The 19434-nt window shown below is 47.9% G+C and overlaps 1 protein-coding gene across 3 annotated transcripts in view; it reads left to right on the top strand.

Moving 5' to 3' along the window:
* Positions 1 to 19434, top strand: part of LOC128686492 (glucose-6-phosphate exchanger SLC37A4) — a 98727-nt gene that overhangs the window by 8714 nt on the left and 70579 nt on the right. The window contains exon 2 of one of the 3 annotated variants that reach the window (XM_053773451.2): positions 694 to 845. The exons of 1 other annotated variant lie outside the window; for it this stretch is intronic. In XM_053773451.2, coding sequence (XP_053629426.1) covers positions 729 to 845 — 117 coding nt within the window. In that variant the 5' untranslated portion in view covers positions 694 to 728. Of the gene's footprint in view, positions 1 to 595; positions 846 to 19434 lie in introns of those variants that run through there. One more of the 3 variants, XM_053773450.2, reaches the window with a different exon arrangement.

The following is a 19434-nucleotide window of genomic DNA, read 5'->3' as shown; positions in this document are numbered from 1 at the left end:
TACCTGTCGTGCTGACCACACTAGGCTACCTGTCGTGCTGACAACACTAGGTTACTTTTTTTAATGTGTAAGCACACTAGTCTAGTTGTTATTTATGCACATGATAATGCTGCATGCTTAAGTCAGTGTTATCATGCGGGATATTTACCAAGATATTATCATGATGCATCATGTTGACGTCAATGGGAAGGAGAGATAATGAAAGACCTTTATCACTGTTATCTGAGGAGCAGAACACTAAACTACTGAACATGTGTGTCATAACTGCAATTATGTGATGTACTGGTCGGTGAGTGGGACAGATTGTTATCATGGGGGACTGCTAAACCTGTAGGGATTGTACAGCGCCTGGGGGAGGGGGGGGGTGATGGAAGGTATTGAGGCTTAATTCAGGTAGCTGGAGCACGGATCCAATTCCCTAGATCAAGAGCCCCTCACCAGCGTCAAGGAACCTTCCTTATGGGGCAGAGAGACATAGAGAATGAGAGAGAGAGAGAGGGAGGAAGAGAGAATGAGACAGAGAGAAAGAGAGAGAGAGAGCGCATTATTCAAAACTTAAAGATAGGCAAGTAGTGCCAGCTAGACCCAACAGATGGCGTTGTTTGTTGCCCTTGGGAGGCCCAGTTGCAACAATCTTGCAACAAACAGGATTTGCAACTCGCACCCCTCAACTCGTTTTCGATTTCCTCCCAGATTTCTGTCAGTGTGATTGAGCTTGGCGAGAGAATATGAGTGAGTTAGAACAAGAGGACGCTAGTGAGACCTCACCATCACTGGTCAGTGATACAGAGTTCACTGTAACCACACCTGTACCTGCTGGGGTAGATAATACCACACTGGAGACAGTGAGTATATATTCCTTCTCTTGACTTCACAAGACCTGTATATCGATGTTTACTACTGCTAGGTGTAGGCCTCTCTGTAGGGTAGGTCTATCAAGGCTCACCCCCCCCCCGTCCACTTTCACTTTCAACAGTGTTTGATACGTAGTGTGTGTATGTGCGCGCGCGCGCTAGTGTGGGTGTATGACCCACTTAATATTTGTATTTATAACTCATTACAATTGTGACCAGGTGTGGACGTATCAGTGGTTCATTACTTTGTAATTTGTTCATGACTGTAACCATGTATAGGAGTGAAGCTGATTCATTACCTCTGTAACTTGCCATGATTAGTGACCAGATCTACCTGGAGTTCATTACCTTTGTAACTAGTTCAGCTGTCATAACTTTGGGGTCCAGTCACTGGACCCATTATGTACCTTTGTAATCTTTTGACTACCGCCCACAGGATGGGTATGGGGTGCATAAAGATATTAAACTAAAGTGTGTGTGTGTGTGTGTGTGTGTGTGTGTGTGTGTGTGTGTGTGTGTGTGTGTGTGTGTGTGTGTGTGTGTGTGTGTGTGTGTGTGTGACTCAACAATCAATATTTGCACCAATAACTCATTACAGTTGTGACCGGGTGTGGAAGTGTGAATTGCTCATTACTCTATAATTTGTTCATGATTGTAGCCAAAGTATAAACGTAAGTAACCATTCTACAGAATTCATTACCTTTGTAACTTGTGAGCTCATTACCTTTGTACCTAGTTCAGCTATCAAAACTTTGGGGGCCCAGTCCCTGGACCCATTACGTACCTCTGTAATCTGTAAATACCTTTGTAACTTGTCATGATTGTGACCAGACTTACCTGGAGTTCATTACCTTTGTAAATTGTGAGTTCATTACCTTTGTAAATTGTGAGTTCATTACCTTTGTAAATTGTGAGTTCATTACCTTTGTAAATTGTGAGTTCATTACCTTTGTAAATTGTGAGTTCATTACCTTTGTAAATTGTGAGTTCATTACCTCTGTAACTTGCTCAGCTATCAAAACTTTGGAGTCCAGTCCCTGGACCAATTATGTACCTCTGTAATCTTTTGACTACCGCCCACAGGATGGGTATGGGGTGCATAATAAACATATTAAACTAACTAATTGATACGTACATATATATATATATATTTATATATATATATATATATATATATATATATATATATATATATATATATATATATATATATATATATATATAACACTGGTCGTCTCCCACCGAGGCAGGGTGATCCGAAAAAAAAACTTTACCATCATTCACGCTATCACTGTGTTGCCAGAGGAGCGCAGATACGACGGTTTACATGTCCTTCCCAGTAGAAGATATCTCAACCCCCGCCTCTAGAGTGCAGGCATTGTACTTCTCACCTCCAGAACTCAAGTCCGGCTAATGGGTTTTCCTGAATTTTCTTTCACAAAATACTACCTTTCTCACACTCCAACAGCTCGTCAAATACCAAAATCCATTTGTTTCCACTCCCATTTAACATTCTTACACATGCCTGCTGCATGTCTAAGCCCCTTTGCACACAAAACCTCCTTTATCTTTCTCTCCATCTTGTCCTAGGACTCCCCCTACCCCACCTTCCCTCTACTAGAGATTTATATACCCTCCAAATCATCCTATTTTGCTCCATCCTCTCTAAATGACTAAACCACCTCAACAACCCTCCCTCAACCCTCTGGATAATACTTTTAGTAATTCCACACCTTCTAAGTTCCAAACCATGAATTTTCTGCAAAATATTTACACCATACATTGCCCTCAGATACAGCATCTCCACTGCCTCCAGCCTCTTTCTCGCTGCTACATTCACAACCCATGCTTCACACCCATGTAAAAGTGTTGGTACCAATACATTCCCCTCTTTGGTAGCCCTGGTGGCTACCAGTTCTTCATAAACCTGGCAGGTCAACTCCCAAATACCTGAACACTTTCACTTCCTCCACACTCTCTCCCTCCAATCTGATATCCAATTTTTCCTGACCTAACTCGTTTGATACTCTCATCACCTTACTCTATCTACGTTCACTCATATATTAATGCATATATAGATATATAATGAAAAAGATCGCAGTCAGCAGGATTTGAACCCGTGTGGGGAGTGGCATAGCTTTCCAGTGTGACGCTTTAGATCACTCCGCCACAGGTGCCTCAAGAAGCTAGGTAGCCTGGTTACAAGTCATGGTTCTTCTTGTTAGCTAAATTACCATTTACAGCAAGAAATATTAAGTAAACTATTATTTTCTGCGCAATAATAGTATGGGGACGAGGACGATCACTCAGTGAGTGATGTGTCATTGTAGGTGTCAGCCAGCTGACCGTCAGACAAGGAGACATTGTAGGTGTCAGCCAGCTGACCGTCAGACAAGGAGACATTGTAGGTGTCAGCCAGCTGACCGTCAGACAAGGAGACATTGTAGGTGTCAGCCAGCTGACGTTCAGACAAGGAGCCATTGAAAGTGTCAGCCAGCTGACGTTCATACAAGGAGCCATTGAAAGTGTCAGCCAGCTGACGTTCATACAAGGAGACATTGTAGGTGTCAGCCAGCTGACGTTCATACAAGGAGCCAGGGCTGACACATCTCAGTACCCACATACAAGGAGCCAGGGCTGACACATCTCAGTACCCACATACAAGGAGCCAGGACTGACACATCTCAGTACCCACATACAAGGAGCCAGGGCTGACACATCTCAGTACCCGCATACAAGGAGCCAGGGCTGACACATCTCAGTACCCACATACAAGGAGCCAGGGCTGACACATCTCAGTACCCGCATACAAGGAGCCAGGGCTGACACATCTCAGTACCCACATACAAGGAGCCAGGGCTGACACATCTCAGTACCCACATACAAGGAGCCAGGGCTGACACATCTCAGTACCCACATACAAGGAGCCAGGGCTGACACATCTCAGTACCCACATACAAGGAGCCAGGGCTGACACATCTCAGTACCCACATACAAGGAGCCAGGGCTGACACATCTCAGTACCCACATACAAGGAGCCAGGGCTGACACATCTCAGTACCCACATACAAGGAGCCAGGGCTGACACATCTCAGTACCCACATACAAGGAGCCAGGGCTGACACATCTCAGTACCCACATACAAGGAGCCAGGGCTGACACATCTCAGTACCCACATACAAGGAGCCAGGGCTGACACATCTCAGTACCCACATACAAGGAGCCAGGGCTGACACATCTCAGTACCCACATACAAGGAGCCAGGGCTGACACATCTCAGTACCCACATACAAGGAGCCAGGGCTGACACATCTCAGTACCCACATACAAGGAGCCAGGGCTGACACATCTCAGTACCCACATACAAGGAGCCAGGGCTGACACATCTCAGTACCCACATACAAGGAGCCAGGGCTGACACATCTCAGTACCCACATACAAGGAGCCAGGGCTGACACATCTCAGTACCCACATACAAGGAGCCAGGGCTGACACATCTCAGTACCCACATACAAGGAGCCAGGGCTGACACATCTCAGTACCCACATACAAGGAGCCAGGGCTGACACATCTCAGTACCCACATACAAGGAGCCAGGGCTGACACATCTCAGTACCCACATACAAGGAGCCAGGGCTGACACATCTCAGTACCCACATACAAGGAGCCAGGGCTGACACATCTCAGTACCCACATACAAGGAGCCAGGGCTGACACATCTCAGTACCCACATACAAGGAGCCAGGGCTGACACATCTCAGTACCCACATACAAGGAGCCAGGGCTGACACATCTCAGTACCCACATACAAGGAGCCAGGGCTGACACATCTCAGTACCCACATACAAGGAGCCAGGGCTGACACATCTCAGTACCCACATACAAGGAGCCAGGGCTGACACATCTCAGTACCCACATACAAGGAGCCAGGGCTGACACATCTCAGTACCCACATACAAGGAGCCAGGGCTGACACATCTCAGTACCCACATACAAGGAGCCAGGGCTGACACATCTCAGTACCCACATACAAGGAGCCAGGGCTGACACATCTCAGTACCCACATACAAGGAGCCAGGGCTGACACATCTCAGTACCCACATACAAGGAGCCAGGGCTGACACATCTCAGTACCCACATACAAGGAGCCAGGGCTGACACATCTCAGTACCCACATACAAGGAGCCAGGGCTGACACATCTCAGTACCCACATACAAGGAGCCAGGGCTGACACATCTCAGTACCCACATACAAGGAGCCAGGGCTGACACATCTCAGTACCCACATACAAGGAGCCAGGGCTGACACATCTCAGTACCCACATACAAGGAGCCAGGGCTGACACATCTCAGTACCCACATACAAGGAGCCAGGGCTGACACATCTCAGTACCCACATACAAGGAGCCAGGGCTGACACATCTCAGTACCCACATACAAGGAGCCAGGGCTGACACATCTCAGTACCCACATACAAGGAGCCAGGGCTGACACATCTCAGTACCCACATACAAGGAGCCAGGGCTGACACATCTCAGTACCCACATACAAGGAGCCAGGGCTGACACATCTCAGTACCCACATACAAGGAGCCAGGGCTGACACATCTCAGTACCCACATACAAGGAGCCAGGGCTGACACATCTCAGTACCCACATACAAGGAGCCAGGGCTGACACATCTCAGTACCCACATACAAGGAGCCAGGGCTGACACATCTCAGTACCCACATACAAGGAGCCAGGGCTGACACATCTCAGTACCCACATACAAGGAGCCAGGGCTGACACATCTCAGTACCCACATACAAGGAGCCAGGGCTGACACATCTCAGTACCCACATACAAGGAGCCAGGGCTGACACATCTCAGTACCCACATACAAGGAGCCAGGGCTGACACATCTCAGTACCCACATACAAGGAGCCAGGGCTGACACATCTCAGTACCCACATACAAGGAGCCAGGGCTGACACATCTCAGTACCCACATACAAGGAGCCAGGGCTGACACATCTCAGTACCCACATACAAGGAGCCAGGGCTGACACATCTCAGTACCCACATACAAGGAGCCAGGGCTGACACATCTCAGTACCCACATACAAGGAGCCAGGGCTGACACATCTCAGTACCCACATACAAGGAGCCAGGGCTGACACATCTCAGTACCCACATACAAGGAGCCAGGGCTGACACATCTCAGTACCCACATACAAGGAGCCAGGGCTGACACATCTCAGTACCCACATACAAGGAGCCAGGGCTGACACATCTCAGTACCCACATACAAGGAGCCAGGGCTGACACATCTCAGTACCCACATACAAGGAGCCAGGGCTGACACATCTCAGTACCCACATACAAGGAGCCAGGGCTGACACATCTCAGTACCCACATACAAGGAGCCAGGGCTGACACATCTCAGTACCCACATACAAGGAGCCAGGGCTGACACATCTCAGTACCCACATACAAGGAGCCAGGGCTGACACATCTCAGTACCCACATACAAGGAGCCAGGGCTGACACATCTCAGTACCCACATACAAGGAGCCAGGGCTGACACATCTCAGTACCCACATACAAGGAGCCAGGGCTGACACATCTCAGTACCCACATACAAGGAGCCAGGGCTGACACATCTCAGTACCCACATACAAGGAGCCAGGGGCTGACACATCTCAGTACCCACATACAAGGAGCCAGGGCTGACACATCTCAGTACCCACATACAAGGAGCCAGGGCTGACACATCTCAGTACCCACATACAAGGAGCCAGGGCTGACACATCTCAGTACCCACATACAAGGAGCCAGGGCTGACACATCTCAGTACCCACATACAAGGAGCCAGGGCTGACACATCTCAGTACCCACATACAAGGAGCCAGGGCTGACACATCTCAGTACCCACATACAAGGAGCCAGGGCTGACACATCTCAGTACCCACATACAAGGAGCCAGGGCTGACACATCTCAGTACCCACATACAAGGAGCCAGGGCTGACACATCTCAGTACCCACATACAAGGAGCCAGGGCTGACACATCTCAGTACCCACATACAAGGAGCCAGGGCTGACACATCTCAGTACCCACATACAAGGAGCCAGGGCTGACACATCTCAGTACCCACATACAAGGAGCCAGGGCTGACACATCTCAGTACCCACATACAAGGAGCCAGGGCTGACACATCTCAGTACCCACATACAAGGAGCCAGGGCTGACACATCTCAGTACCCACATACAAGGAGCCAGGGCTGACACATCTCAGTACCCACATACAAGGAGCCAGGGCTGACACATCTCAGTACCCACATACAAGGAGCCAGGGCTGACACATCTCAGTACCCACATACAAGGAGCCAGGGCTGACACATCTCAGTACCCACATACAAGGAGCCAGGGCTGACACATCTCAGTACCCACATACAAGGAGCCAGGGCTGACACATCTCAGTACCCACATACAAGGAGCCAGGGCTGACACATCTCAGTACCCACATACAAGGAGCCAGGGCTGACACATCTCAGTACCCACATACAAGGAGCCAGGGCTGACACATCTCAGTACCCACATACAAGGAGCCAGGGCTGACACATCTCAGTACCCACATACAAGGAGCCAGGGCTGACACATCTCAGTACCCACATACAAGGAGCCAGGGCTGACACATCTCAGTACCCACATACAAGGAGCCAGGGCTGACACATCTCAGTACCCACATACAAGGAGCCAGGGCTGACACATCTCAGTACCCACATACAAGGAGCCAGGGCTGACACATCTCAGTACCCACATACAAGGAGCCAGGGCTGACACATCTCAGTACCCACATACAAGGAGCCAGGGCTGACACATCTCAGTACCCACATACAAGGAGCCAGGGCTGACACATCTCAGTACCCACATACAAGGAGCCAGGGCTGACACATCTCAGTACCCACATACAAGGAGCCAGGGCTGACACATCTCAGTACCCACATACAAGGAGCCAGGGCTGACACATCTCAGTACCCACATACAAGGAGCCAGGGCTGACACATCTCAGTACCCACATACAAGGAGCCAGGGCTGACACATCTCAGTACCCACATACAAGGAGCCAGGGCTGACACATCTCAGTACCCACATACAAGGAGCCAGGGCTGACACATCTCAGTACCCACATACAAGGAGCCAGGGCTGACACATCTCAGTACCCACATACAAGGAGCCAGGGCTGACACATCTCAGTACCCACATACAAGGAGCCAGGGCTGACACATCTCAGTACCCACATACAAGGAGCCAGGGCTGACACATCTCAGTACCCACATACAAGGAGCCAGGGCTGACACATCTCAGTACCCACATACAAGGAGCCAGGGCTGACACATCTCAGTACCCACATACAAGGAGCCAGGGCTGACACATCTCAGTACCCACATACAAGGAGCCAGGGCTGACACATCTCAGTACCCACATACAAGGAGCCAGGGCTGACACATCTCAGTACCCACATACAAGGAGCCAGGGCTGACACATCTCAGTACCCACATACAAGGAGCCAGGGCTGACACATCTCAGTACCCACATACAAGGAGCCAGGGCTGACACATCTCAGTACCCACATACAAGGAGCCAGGGCTGACACATCTCAGTACCCACATACAAGGAGCCAGGGCTGACACATCTCAGTACCCACATACAAGGAGCCAGGGCTGACACATCTCAGTACCCACATACAAGGAGCCAGGGCTGACACATCTCAGTACCCACATACAAGGAGCCAGGGCTGACACATCTCAGTACCCACATACAAGGAGCCAGGGCTGACACATCTCAGTACCCACATACAAGGAGCCAGGGCTGACACATCTCAGTACCCACATACAAGGAGCCAGGGCTGACACATCTCAGTACCCACATACAAGGAGCCAGGGCTGACACATCTCAGTACCCACATACAAGGAGCCAGGGCTGACACATCTCAGTACCCACATACAAGGAGCCAGGGCTGACACATCTCAGTACCCACATACAAGGAGCCAGGGCTGACACATCTCAGTACCCACATACAAGGAGCCAGGGCTGACACATCTCAGTACCCACATACAAGGAGCCAGGGCTGACACATCTCAGTACCCACATACAAGGAGCCAGGGACTGACACATCTCAGTACCCACATACAAGGAGCCAGGGCTGACACATCTCAGTACCCACATACAAGGAGCCAGGGCTGACACATCTCAGTACCCACATACAAGGAGCCAGGACTGACACATCTCAGTACCCACATACAAGGAGCCAGGGCTGACACATCTCAGTACCCACATACAAGGAGCCAGGGCTGACACATCTCAGTACCCACATACAAGGAGCCAGGGCTGACACATCTCAGTACCCACATACAAGGAGCCAGGGCTGACACATCTCAGTACCCACATACAAGGAGCCAGGGCTGACACATCTCAGTACCCACATACAAGGAGCCAGGGCTGACACATCTCAGTACCCACATACAAGGAGCCAGGGCTGACACATCTCAGTACCCACATACAAGGAGCCAGGGCTGACACATCTCAGTACCCACATACAAGGAGCCAGGGCTGACACATCTCAGTACCCACATACAAGGAGCCAGGACTGACACATCTCAGTACCCACATACAAGGAGCCAGGGCTGACACATCTCAGTACCCACATACAAGGAGCCAGGGCTGACACATCTCAGTACCCACATACAAGGAGCCAGGACTGACACATCTCAGTACCCACATACAAGGAGCCAGGGCTGACACATCTCAGTACCCACATACAAGGAGCCAGGGCTGACACATCTCAGTACCCACATACAAGGAGCCAGGGCTGACACATCTCAGTACCCACATACAAGGAGCCAGGGCTGACACATCTCAGTACCCACATACAAGGAGCCAGGGCTGACACATCTCAGTACCCACATACAAGGAGCCAGGGCTGACACATCTCAGTACCCACATACAAGGAGCCAGGGCTGACACATCTCAGTACCCACATACAAGGAGCCAGGGCTGACACATCTCAGTACCCACATACAAGGAGCCAGGGCTGACACATCTCAGTACCCACATACAAGGAGCCAGGGCTGACACATCTCAGTACCCACATACAAGGAGCCAGGGCTGACACATCTCAGTACCCACATACAAGGAGCCAGGGCTGACACATCTCAGTACCCACATACAAGGAGCCAGGGCTGACACATCTCAGTACCCACATACAAGGAGCCAGGGCTGACACATCTCAGTACCCACATACAAGGAGCCAGGGCTGACACATCTCAGTACCCACATACAAGGAGCCAGGGCTGACACATCTCAGTACCCACATACAAGGAGCCAGGGCTGACACATCTCAGTACCCACATACAAGGAGCCAGGGCTGACACATCTCAGTACCCACATACAAGGAGCCAGGGCTGACACATCTCAGTACCCACATACAAGGAGCCAGGGCTGACACATCTCAGTACCCACATACAAGGAGCCAGGGCTGACACATCTCAGTACCCACATACAAGGAGCCAGGGCTGACACATCTCAGTACCCACATACAAGGAGCCAGGGCTGACACATCTCAGTACCCACATACAAGGAGCCAGGGCTGACACATCTCAGTACCCACATACAAGGAGCCAGGGCTGACACATCTCAGTACCCACATACAAGGAGCCAGGGCTGACACATCTCAGTACCCACATACAAGGAGCCAGGGCTGACACATCTCAGTACCCACATACAAGGAGCCAGGGCTGACACATCTCAGTACCCACATACAAGGAGCCAGGGCTGACACATCTCAGTACCCACATACAACATCTATTCTATTATCTGGAGTTTATCTGGAGAGAGTTCCGGGGGTCAACGCCCCCGCGGCCCGGTCTGTGACCAGGCCTCCTTAGGTCAGTGTCCCAGGATGCGACCCACACCAGTCGACTAACACCCAGGTACCCATTTTACTGATGGGGAACATAGACAACAGGTGGAAAGAAACACGTCCAATGTTTCTACTCTGGCTGGGAATCGAACCCAGGCTCTCACCGTGTGAAGCGAGAGCGTTAACCACCAGGCCACCAGAGCCCCAATTCAATTCAAATTCAATTCAAATTTCTTTGTTTAGTTTTTTAGTATTTTTTTTAGTTAGTGAGTTGTTATGATAGATTTTATTTACTTGATGATGTTACTGGAATAATTATCACAATACCTGTGATTACTCTCTCCTTCATTCTCCTGGTTATCACATTCTATATCTCTCTATCCATCTATCTATCTAATCTCGCTCTCTCTCTCTCTCTCTCTCTCTCTCTCTCTCTCTATATATATATATATATATATATATATATATATATATATATATATATATATAGTTCCTTGATAATGTGAGTAGTCACGAAAGCGCTGGGAATTTCTCTATTCTTTCGCAGTGGTTGTTTTGCATATTCTGAAATCACCTGTTTACTGTGATCTTATTGCATATATATATATATATATATATATATATATATATATATATATATATATATATATATATATATATATATATATATATACATACATATGAGTGTGTGTGTACTCACCTAATTGTGGTTGCAGGGGTCGAGACTCAGCTCCTGGCCCCGCCTTTTCACTGACTGCTACTGGGTCCTCTCTCTCTCCCTGCTTCATGAGCTTTATCATACCTCGTCTTAAAACTATGTATGGTTCCTGCCTCCACTACATAACTTGCCAGGTTGTTCCACTTCCTAACAACTCTGTGGCTGAAGATTGAGACACTTATGCAGCATATGGGAATCTTTATTCAGGAAACGTTTCGCCACACAGTGGCTTCATCAGTCCAATACAAAGAGGAAGGCGTAAGGAGAGGAGGAGAATGAGGTAATCAGTCCCTCAACCTGGAGTCGATGTGTTCAGTCCATCAATCTTGTAGAATGTACAGCATAGGGCCGTAGACGTGGCTTATATACTGTAGTGAGGTGACGTGAAGCAGATGGAGGCGGGGTCATAGTGGTACCATCCACTAGTCGAAGTAGGTCTTCGTCCAAAGGTTGAACAAGTGTTGAAGAATTCTTTGTAACAAGACCCCATGATGCTGCCGTGTCTGACAGTTGTGATGAATGGTTTGAAAAACCGACAAGTTGAAGATTGAGACACTTATGCAGCATATGGGAATCTTTATTCAGGAAACGTTTCGCCACACAGTGGCTTCATCAGTCCAATACAAAGAGGAAGGCGTAAGGAGAGGAGGAGAATGAGGTAATCAGTCCCTCAACCTGGAGTCGATGTGTTCAGTCCATCAATCTAGTGGATGGTACCACTATGACCCCGCCTCCATCTGCTTCACGTCACCTCACTACAGTATATAAGCCACGTCTACGGCCCTATGCTGTACATTCTACAAGATTGATGGACTGAACACATCGACTCCAGGTTGAGGGACTGATTACCTCATTCTCCTCCTCTCCTTACGCCTTCCTCTTTGTATTGGACTGATGAAGCCACTGTGTGGCGAAACGTTTCCTGAATAAATATTCCCATATGCTGCATAAGTGTCTCAATCTTCAACTTGTCGGTTTTTCAAACCATTCATCACAACTCTGTGGCTGAAGAAATACTTCCTAATATCCCTTTGATTCATCTGAGTCTTCAACTTCCAATTGTGACCCCTTGTTTCTGTGTCCCATCTCTGGAACATCCTCTCTCTGTCCACCTTATCTATTCCACGCAGTATTTTGTATGTCGTTATCAGAAATCACTCCCTACGAAAGTAAAAGACTGGGCAGGCGATGCAAAATGCCCCCAATAAAAAGTAGGGGCGCCATTGGTACACTAAGGGAAAACACCATAAGTGTCCGGGGCCCAAGACTGTTCAACAGCCTCCCATCAAGCAATAGGGGAATTGCCAATAAGCCTCTGGCTGCCTTCAAGAGAGAGCTAGACAGATACCTAAAGTCAGTGCCGGATCAGCCGGGCTGTGGCTCGTACGTTGGACTGCGTGCGGCCAGCAGTAACAGCCTAGTTGATCAGGCCCTGATCCATCGGGAGGCCTGGTCGTGGGCCGGGCCGCAGGGGCGTTGATCCCCGGAATGACCTCCAGGTAACCTCCAGGTGTGTCTCCCCTGACCCTCCTGTCCTCCAATGTCGTCAGGCCGATTTCCCTCAACCTTTCTTCGTAGGACTAACTGGCCGTGTGTGTCTGTAGGTGTGTGTAGGTGCAAAATAACATTAAAAAAATAGTGAAATTCCAAGTGTTTCGTGATTTCTCAGATTATCACTATTCCTTGATAATGTCTGAGTAGAAGAGAATTTGTCGCCCTTGTGTCCCTGGGTTCCCTGTGTGTACACTTGCTACATATTCCCAGTATTTACAAGCCCTCGGAAATAAAACAGCAGCATGCTACCAGGCCGCCGTGTCTATTGATTTTCTGGGTCTCCCTGAGACAGATGGTGCCATCACCTTTAACTTCGGGTTATCGGAGCTGGGTGTCGCCAGTGTAGGTACACAGTTTATTAAGACATATGCAACTATTAGGTATCTTTATTCCGAAGTGTTTCGCCTACACAGTAGACTTCTTCAGTCGAGTACAGAAAGTTGACAGAAGGAGAGATGTGAAGGTGATATAATCAGTCCACCATCCTGCAGCAACTGCAGCAACACACCTAAAGCCAATAATAACCCAACAAAAAGACTCAGTGAGAATAATCACTAAATCCCATCCCTGGCAACACCCCCCCCCCCCACTCTTCATAGATCTAAACTTACTCCCTGTTCAGTACATCCACACTTACTACTGTGCAGTCTACATCTACAGGACCTTAAATTCCAATATTAACCTTGACCTAAAACGCTTTCTTGATAGTTGTGACAGAACCCACAGGCATAACACCAGACACGAACATCTCTAAGACATTCTCCATGTCCGACTAAACCTTTACAAAAATTCAATGTATGTCAAAGGCCCTAAAATCTGGGACACCCTACCTGAAAACTCTAGAACTGCAGACACATTCATCACCTTCAAAACTACCATCAGAAAACATCTTATCTCCCTGATACACCCTGTCAACTAATTACACGAATACCACCTGGTGGTTCACACTTACACTCACTCACCCATTTGACCATAAACAGAAATATCAATCTCAAGGGACTAGTACCGAACTTGCACACGAAAATCACTCACTACGAAAGCAAAAGACTTGGCAGACGATGCACCATCCCCCCAATGAAAAGCAGGGGTGTCACTAGCACGTTAAGAGACCATACAATAAGTGTCAGGGGCCCGAGACTGTTCAACTGCCTCCCAGCACACATAAGGGGGATTACCAACAGACCCCTGGCAGTCTTCAAGCTGGCACTGGACAAGCACCTAAAGTCAGTTCCTGATCAGCCGGGCTGTGGCTCGTACGTTGGTTTGCGTGCAGCCAGCAGCAACAGCCTGGTTGATCAGGCGCTGATCCACCAGGAGGCCTGGTCACAGACCGGGCCGCGGGGGCATTGACCCCCGAAACTCTCTCCAGGTAAACTCCAGGTAACTAGTCATAAGTTGGTCTGTGATACTCCAATACTGAAACTATGTACTGTGCCAAAACAAAAGCATTTACATTGCTAAACTCACAAACTAGTATTTAGTCACTTAGCCATAATACCAACTTACCTCATAATTTGTAATATTTTAAAATTAAGAATTAATCTAAGTCTGCCCGAAATGCCTAGCCATGCTAGGTGTTCTAGTGGTACACTCTGTAATTATTATTTTACTACATGTAAACCACACAATAACCAAATTCTGTAAACTCAGCATTGTAATCCTTATAGAGAATAAACTTTGAATTTGAATTTGAAAACGTAGTTTTGAGGTTGTCTGACCACCTCTGATTACATTGTCTTCAAATATCTTCCGCTTCTGTCAACTTTCTGTACTCGACTGAAGAAGTCTACTGTGTAGGCGAAACACTTCAGAATAAATATACCTAACTGTTGCCCATGTGTCTTACTGACCAACCTGTCGGTACTGTATACCATTTTGAGATTCAGGTAGACAAGTGTACTACCATGCTATGCGCTTTACTGTCTTTCCAGGATACCATGGTAGGGCGAGATTTTGTTCGAATTTTTATCCTCGGAGGGTTAGGCACCCAGGATAACCCAAGAAAGTCAGTGGGTCATCGAGGACTGTCTGTTTTATTTCCATTGTAGTCCTTAGTCTTGTCCCCCAGGGTGCCACCCACACCAGTCCAATAATACCCAGGTGCCTACTTGCTAGGTGAGCGGGGTAAAAGGTGTAAGGAAACGCGTCGAAATGTTTCCACCCCTGCCAGGAATAGAACCCGGGCCTTCTGCTTCCATACAGTTGTTTTAGGCTGCCATGGGGGTCTGGGTAGCCAAGGTTTCCCTTCTGATGAACAGCGGGTTGTGGCGAGACTTCGCTGGATGATATTATAGATGTTATCACGTCTTTCATTCAGTCCTTCTGGTCTGTGGTAAAAGAATTTATGGTGCCCAAACTATCTGCCGATGCACTGCATATAGACAGCTAGATGAAGGGCATTACCAGTGCCACTGGTCTGAGGGTTGATCCGAGTGCCCATGGAGGAATTAGGGAGAGCCAGGAGGCAATACCCAGCATGTGGAGCTCTTACTGCCGGATACCAGGCATTCTCTTGAAGCATTACCCAGCAACATGTTCAGAATTTTACAGTGAGGCTATCCTGTTATGACCTGTTAACCTTCAGGACGAGTAGGTCAGTGAGGCTATCCTGTTATGACCTATTGACCTTCAGGACGAGTAGGTCAGTGAGGCTATCCTGTTGTGACCTGTTGACCTTCAGGACGAGTAGGTCAGTGAGGCTATCCTGTTATGACCTGTTGACCTTCAGGACGAGTAGGTCTGCTTGCAGAGTTTGCAGAGATATCTTATTGTTTTACCTCTTTGATATCTCACTGTTCTGCTCACTTGATATCTCACCACAAAATATTTCAAGCTTCCTACGACTACTTCCCTCACTAGTTTGCTTGATGCAGTTCGCATTGATTAAAAATGCAGGTAACATTGTCTGTGCTGCCTTGGGTACTCGCATTCCTTCCTCTCTAACTACGAGTTATTTTATCTCATTTTTGATCTTTCAGTGACAGATTTAATGTTTTTCTGAGTATCGATTTCAAGAGATTGGCGTATTAATTTTTCTTGTTGTCAAAGGAAGGTGTTCATCTTATGCAAAAAGTTAGTGTGAGTTGGGTTAGACACCTTGTGAGAAGATCAAGGCATCATGGATATCCAAATCACATCCTCTGCAGCGTCCACTTCACGTCGTCAGTTCGTTGTCGATGACTGTGTTAATCGCCTGGCGACCCAGAGCCGCTCTTAGTAGGATGGTGTCAGTAAGGGTGGTAGTCGAGGCTTCTGGTAAGATGGATCTAACAGCAGTAGTGATTAGCTGGTTTGTCGAGAAGCTTTCACATTTCGAAGGCTTGAGGACACTTCACCAGTCGAAGGTCTACTAGACGGGTTTTTTCTGCACCTGGCAGGCCATCATCGAGGTTTGGCTGTATGAATTATGTTATCGCTCCGAACATGAGGACTGGGGCGAGTGCATCTATCCTCTGGACGACCTCTAACAGGGTAATTTCATTCTTGCTGAACAACGAAGTCGAGTTTTTGCTGCACCGATTTGAAACAGATGAGGAAAGTCTACGGAAGTGCTCTCGAACAGATCCGATAACCACGTCTCTGTTAACTAGGATAAATATATATTCCATGCCTAGTGTAACTGTGTCCTAATCTTCTGGCAAGTCCTTGATATAAGCCCCTATTGTACGAGCCGCTGCTTCACAGCCATGAGAGATCCTAACGACAAGTTGGTGCGGGTGAACCAGACTACCTGCTTCTATGTAGATGTGTTTGATAACCTCTTTGACAACGAGACAGCAGAAGGTGTTATTAACAACGAAGGGCCTGATTCCCTCAGCTCTCTATTTCAAGGGACATAATGATGCACTGAAGAACGGCTTTTTTATCAGGTAGTATCTCAGCAAGACAGCTGTTGACAAACTCTGTTAGCTCCGTAATGAGAATGTTCGTGGATGTACCAAGCACTTCAATCATCTCTTTGATGTGCCGTGGTCATTTTCCTATGTAACCATCGCGGAAACTGTTGGGAATGAAACAATGGCTTTATGAACACTTTACTTTTGCAAAATTCATGAGCCTATGATGGAGTTATTAACGGTAGAATTGTTGTTGGGGACATTTGCCGCCCAGGGTGGTTGTTTGTCTCTCAGTATCAGAGCTGTGGTAACATCTCTGGGAATGATTGTGTAATCATTGGTAATTATTCTGATTACCCCAGCTGTGTTGCCCTCTTCTACAGTTTTGCCGACCTATGTGTCAGCTTTCTCGTTGCAGTGGCACTTTGCCTGGGTCTGCCTCGGCGATTCATTCGCTTTTTTCGCAAATGGATCAAGTTACTGCTTTGGGAACGTTACCTATTATTGTCTCGATGACTGACCAAGTTAGGAATTTGTCGCCTCTGTGGGTAATCCTAAACAAGCGTTACCAAATAAAAGCATATTAGGACAGACATTAACGATGCCTCGGACTTCTAAGTTGCTATAGCCTGATTTTAGATTTTGCCACCGAAGTGGCTAGTTTATTGTGCACCCCATATCCATCCTGTGGACGGTAGCGCGAGAGCATATGGATACACAAAAGGCCTAGGAACTAGGCCCCAAAGGGTTAACAGGAATACATATGGATTTATATCTACATATCTATAGTTCACTTATCTGTTACAAGCAAATTTAGGAAATTTGCTTAGTATATCTGGTATCTTATTTTCATTAATAAGATATCTTGGCATGTCACAGGTTATTATACTGTCTGTCTCTGTATTCCTCAATGAGTGGACAATTAAGCACATAGTGTTCAAGACAGTGACCATATGCCTAATCACATAATTTACATTTAGTTTGATCATCATCTGTGTGTCTCCCAAACTGCCAGAAGTACTTGTAACCAAGCCTAAGCCTGGCCACTACAACATCAGTCAGTCTGTTCACATTGCAATAGCCTGAGATCTGTGAATTTACGTAGAGAATATAAACAACGTTATTGCGGGATATGACACGGGGTTCTGCACGCACCATATTTGAGACCCACCAGTAAGTTCATTTAGTACAGTTAAACATATATACATTTACATAGATTATCATACATAGTAATATATGTGTAAATTAGCTATTTCAACTCCTACAAAAAGTCAAAGTGACTTATTTCCATTGGAGTTCTGACTTATTTCCATAGGTTAGCGCAACTAATTAGGTTGCCAGTAAGGAGTTGCTAGTAGGGACTGTGGGTATTGCTCGTTGCAGAGGTTACCTGACACACCTAATGTGTGTGCCAACAACCACATTACTAATGAGTCTGACATGCTTGACATAATGACTTCAACCTCCAACCTCACTGTTGTTTCCTTGGCTCTGTCACTCCAACCTCACTGTTGTTTCCTTGGCTCTGTCACTCCAACCTCACTGTTGTTTCCTTGGCTCTGTCACTCCAACCTCACTGTTGTTTCCTTGGCTCTGTCACCCCAACCTCACTGTTGTTTCCTTGGCTCTGTCACTCCAACCTCACTGTTGTTTCCTTGGCTCTGTCACCCCAACCTCACTGTTGTTTCCTTGGCTCTGTCACTACCTGCAAAATACCCTACCATTTCTCCTGACCCAGTTATTTATAACTGTAAATAGGTTGTGAGCTGCTTCTCGTGGACCAGTTAGCTGTTTCAATGTTGAGCTCCAGCTCCCAGTCAATCAGTTCATGTGTTTAGAAAGGTTGACCTCCAGTTTCTGGGACTCCCACACATCAACAACTCCCATACATCAACAACTCACTCCCACACACCAACAACTCCCACACACCAACAACTCACTCCCACACAGCAACAACTCCCACACACCAACAACTCCCACACACCAACAACTCACTCCCACAACCTCATCATACGCACGTCCTTGATTAGTTAGGTTTATATGATTATTATGTACCCCATACCCATCCTGTGGGTGGTAGTCACCCCATACCCATCCTGTGGGTGGTAGTCACCCCATACCCATCCTGTGGGTGGTAGTCACCCCATACCCATCCTGTGGGTGGTAGTCACCCCATACCCATCCTGTGGGTGGTAGTCACCCCATACCCATCCTGTGGGCGGTAGTCACCCCATACCCATCCTGTGGGCGGTAGTCACACCATACCCATCCTGTGGGTGGTAGTCACCCCATACCCATCCTGTGGGCGGTAGTCACCCCATACCCATCCTGTGGGCGGTAGTCACCCCATACCCATCCTGTGGGCGGTAGTCACCCCATACCCATCCTGTGGGCGGTAGTCACCCCATACCCATCCTGTGGGCGGTAGTCACCCCATACCCATCCTGTGGGCGGTAGTCACCCCATACCCATCCTGTGGGCGGTAGTCACCCCATACCCATCCTGTGGGCGGTAGTCACCCCATACCCATCCTGTGGACGGTAGTCAAAAGATTACAGAGGTACATA

The sequence above is a fragment of the Cherax quadricarinatus genome, chromosome 17 (genome assembly GCF_038502225.1).
Source record: "Cherax quadricarinatus isolate ZL_2023a chromosome 17, ASM3850222v1, whole genome shotgun sequence".
Classification (NCBI taxonomy): Eukaryota; Metazoa; Arthropoda; class Malacostraca; order Decapoda; family Parastacidae; genus Cherax; species Cherax quadricarinatus.
This window is presented reverse-complemented; position numbering and strand designations above follow the sequence as displayed.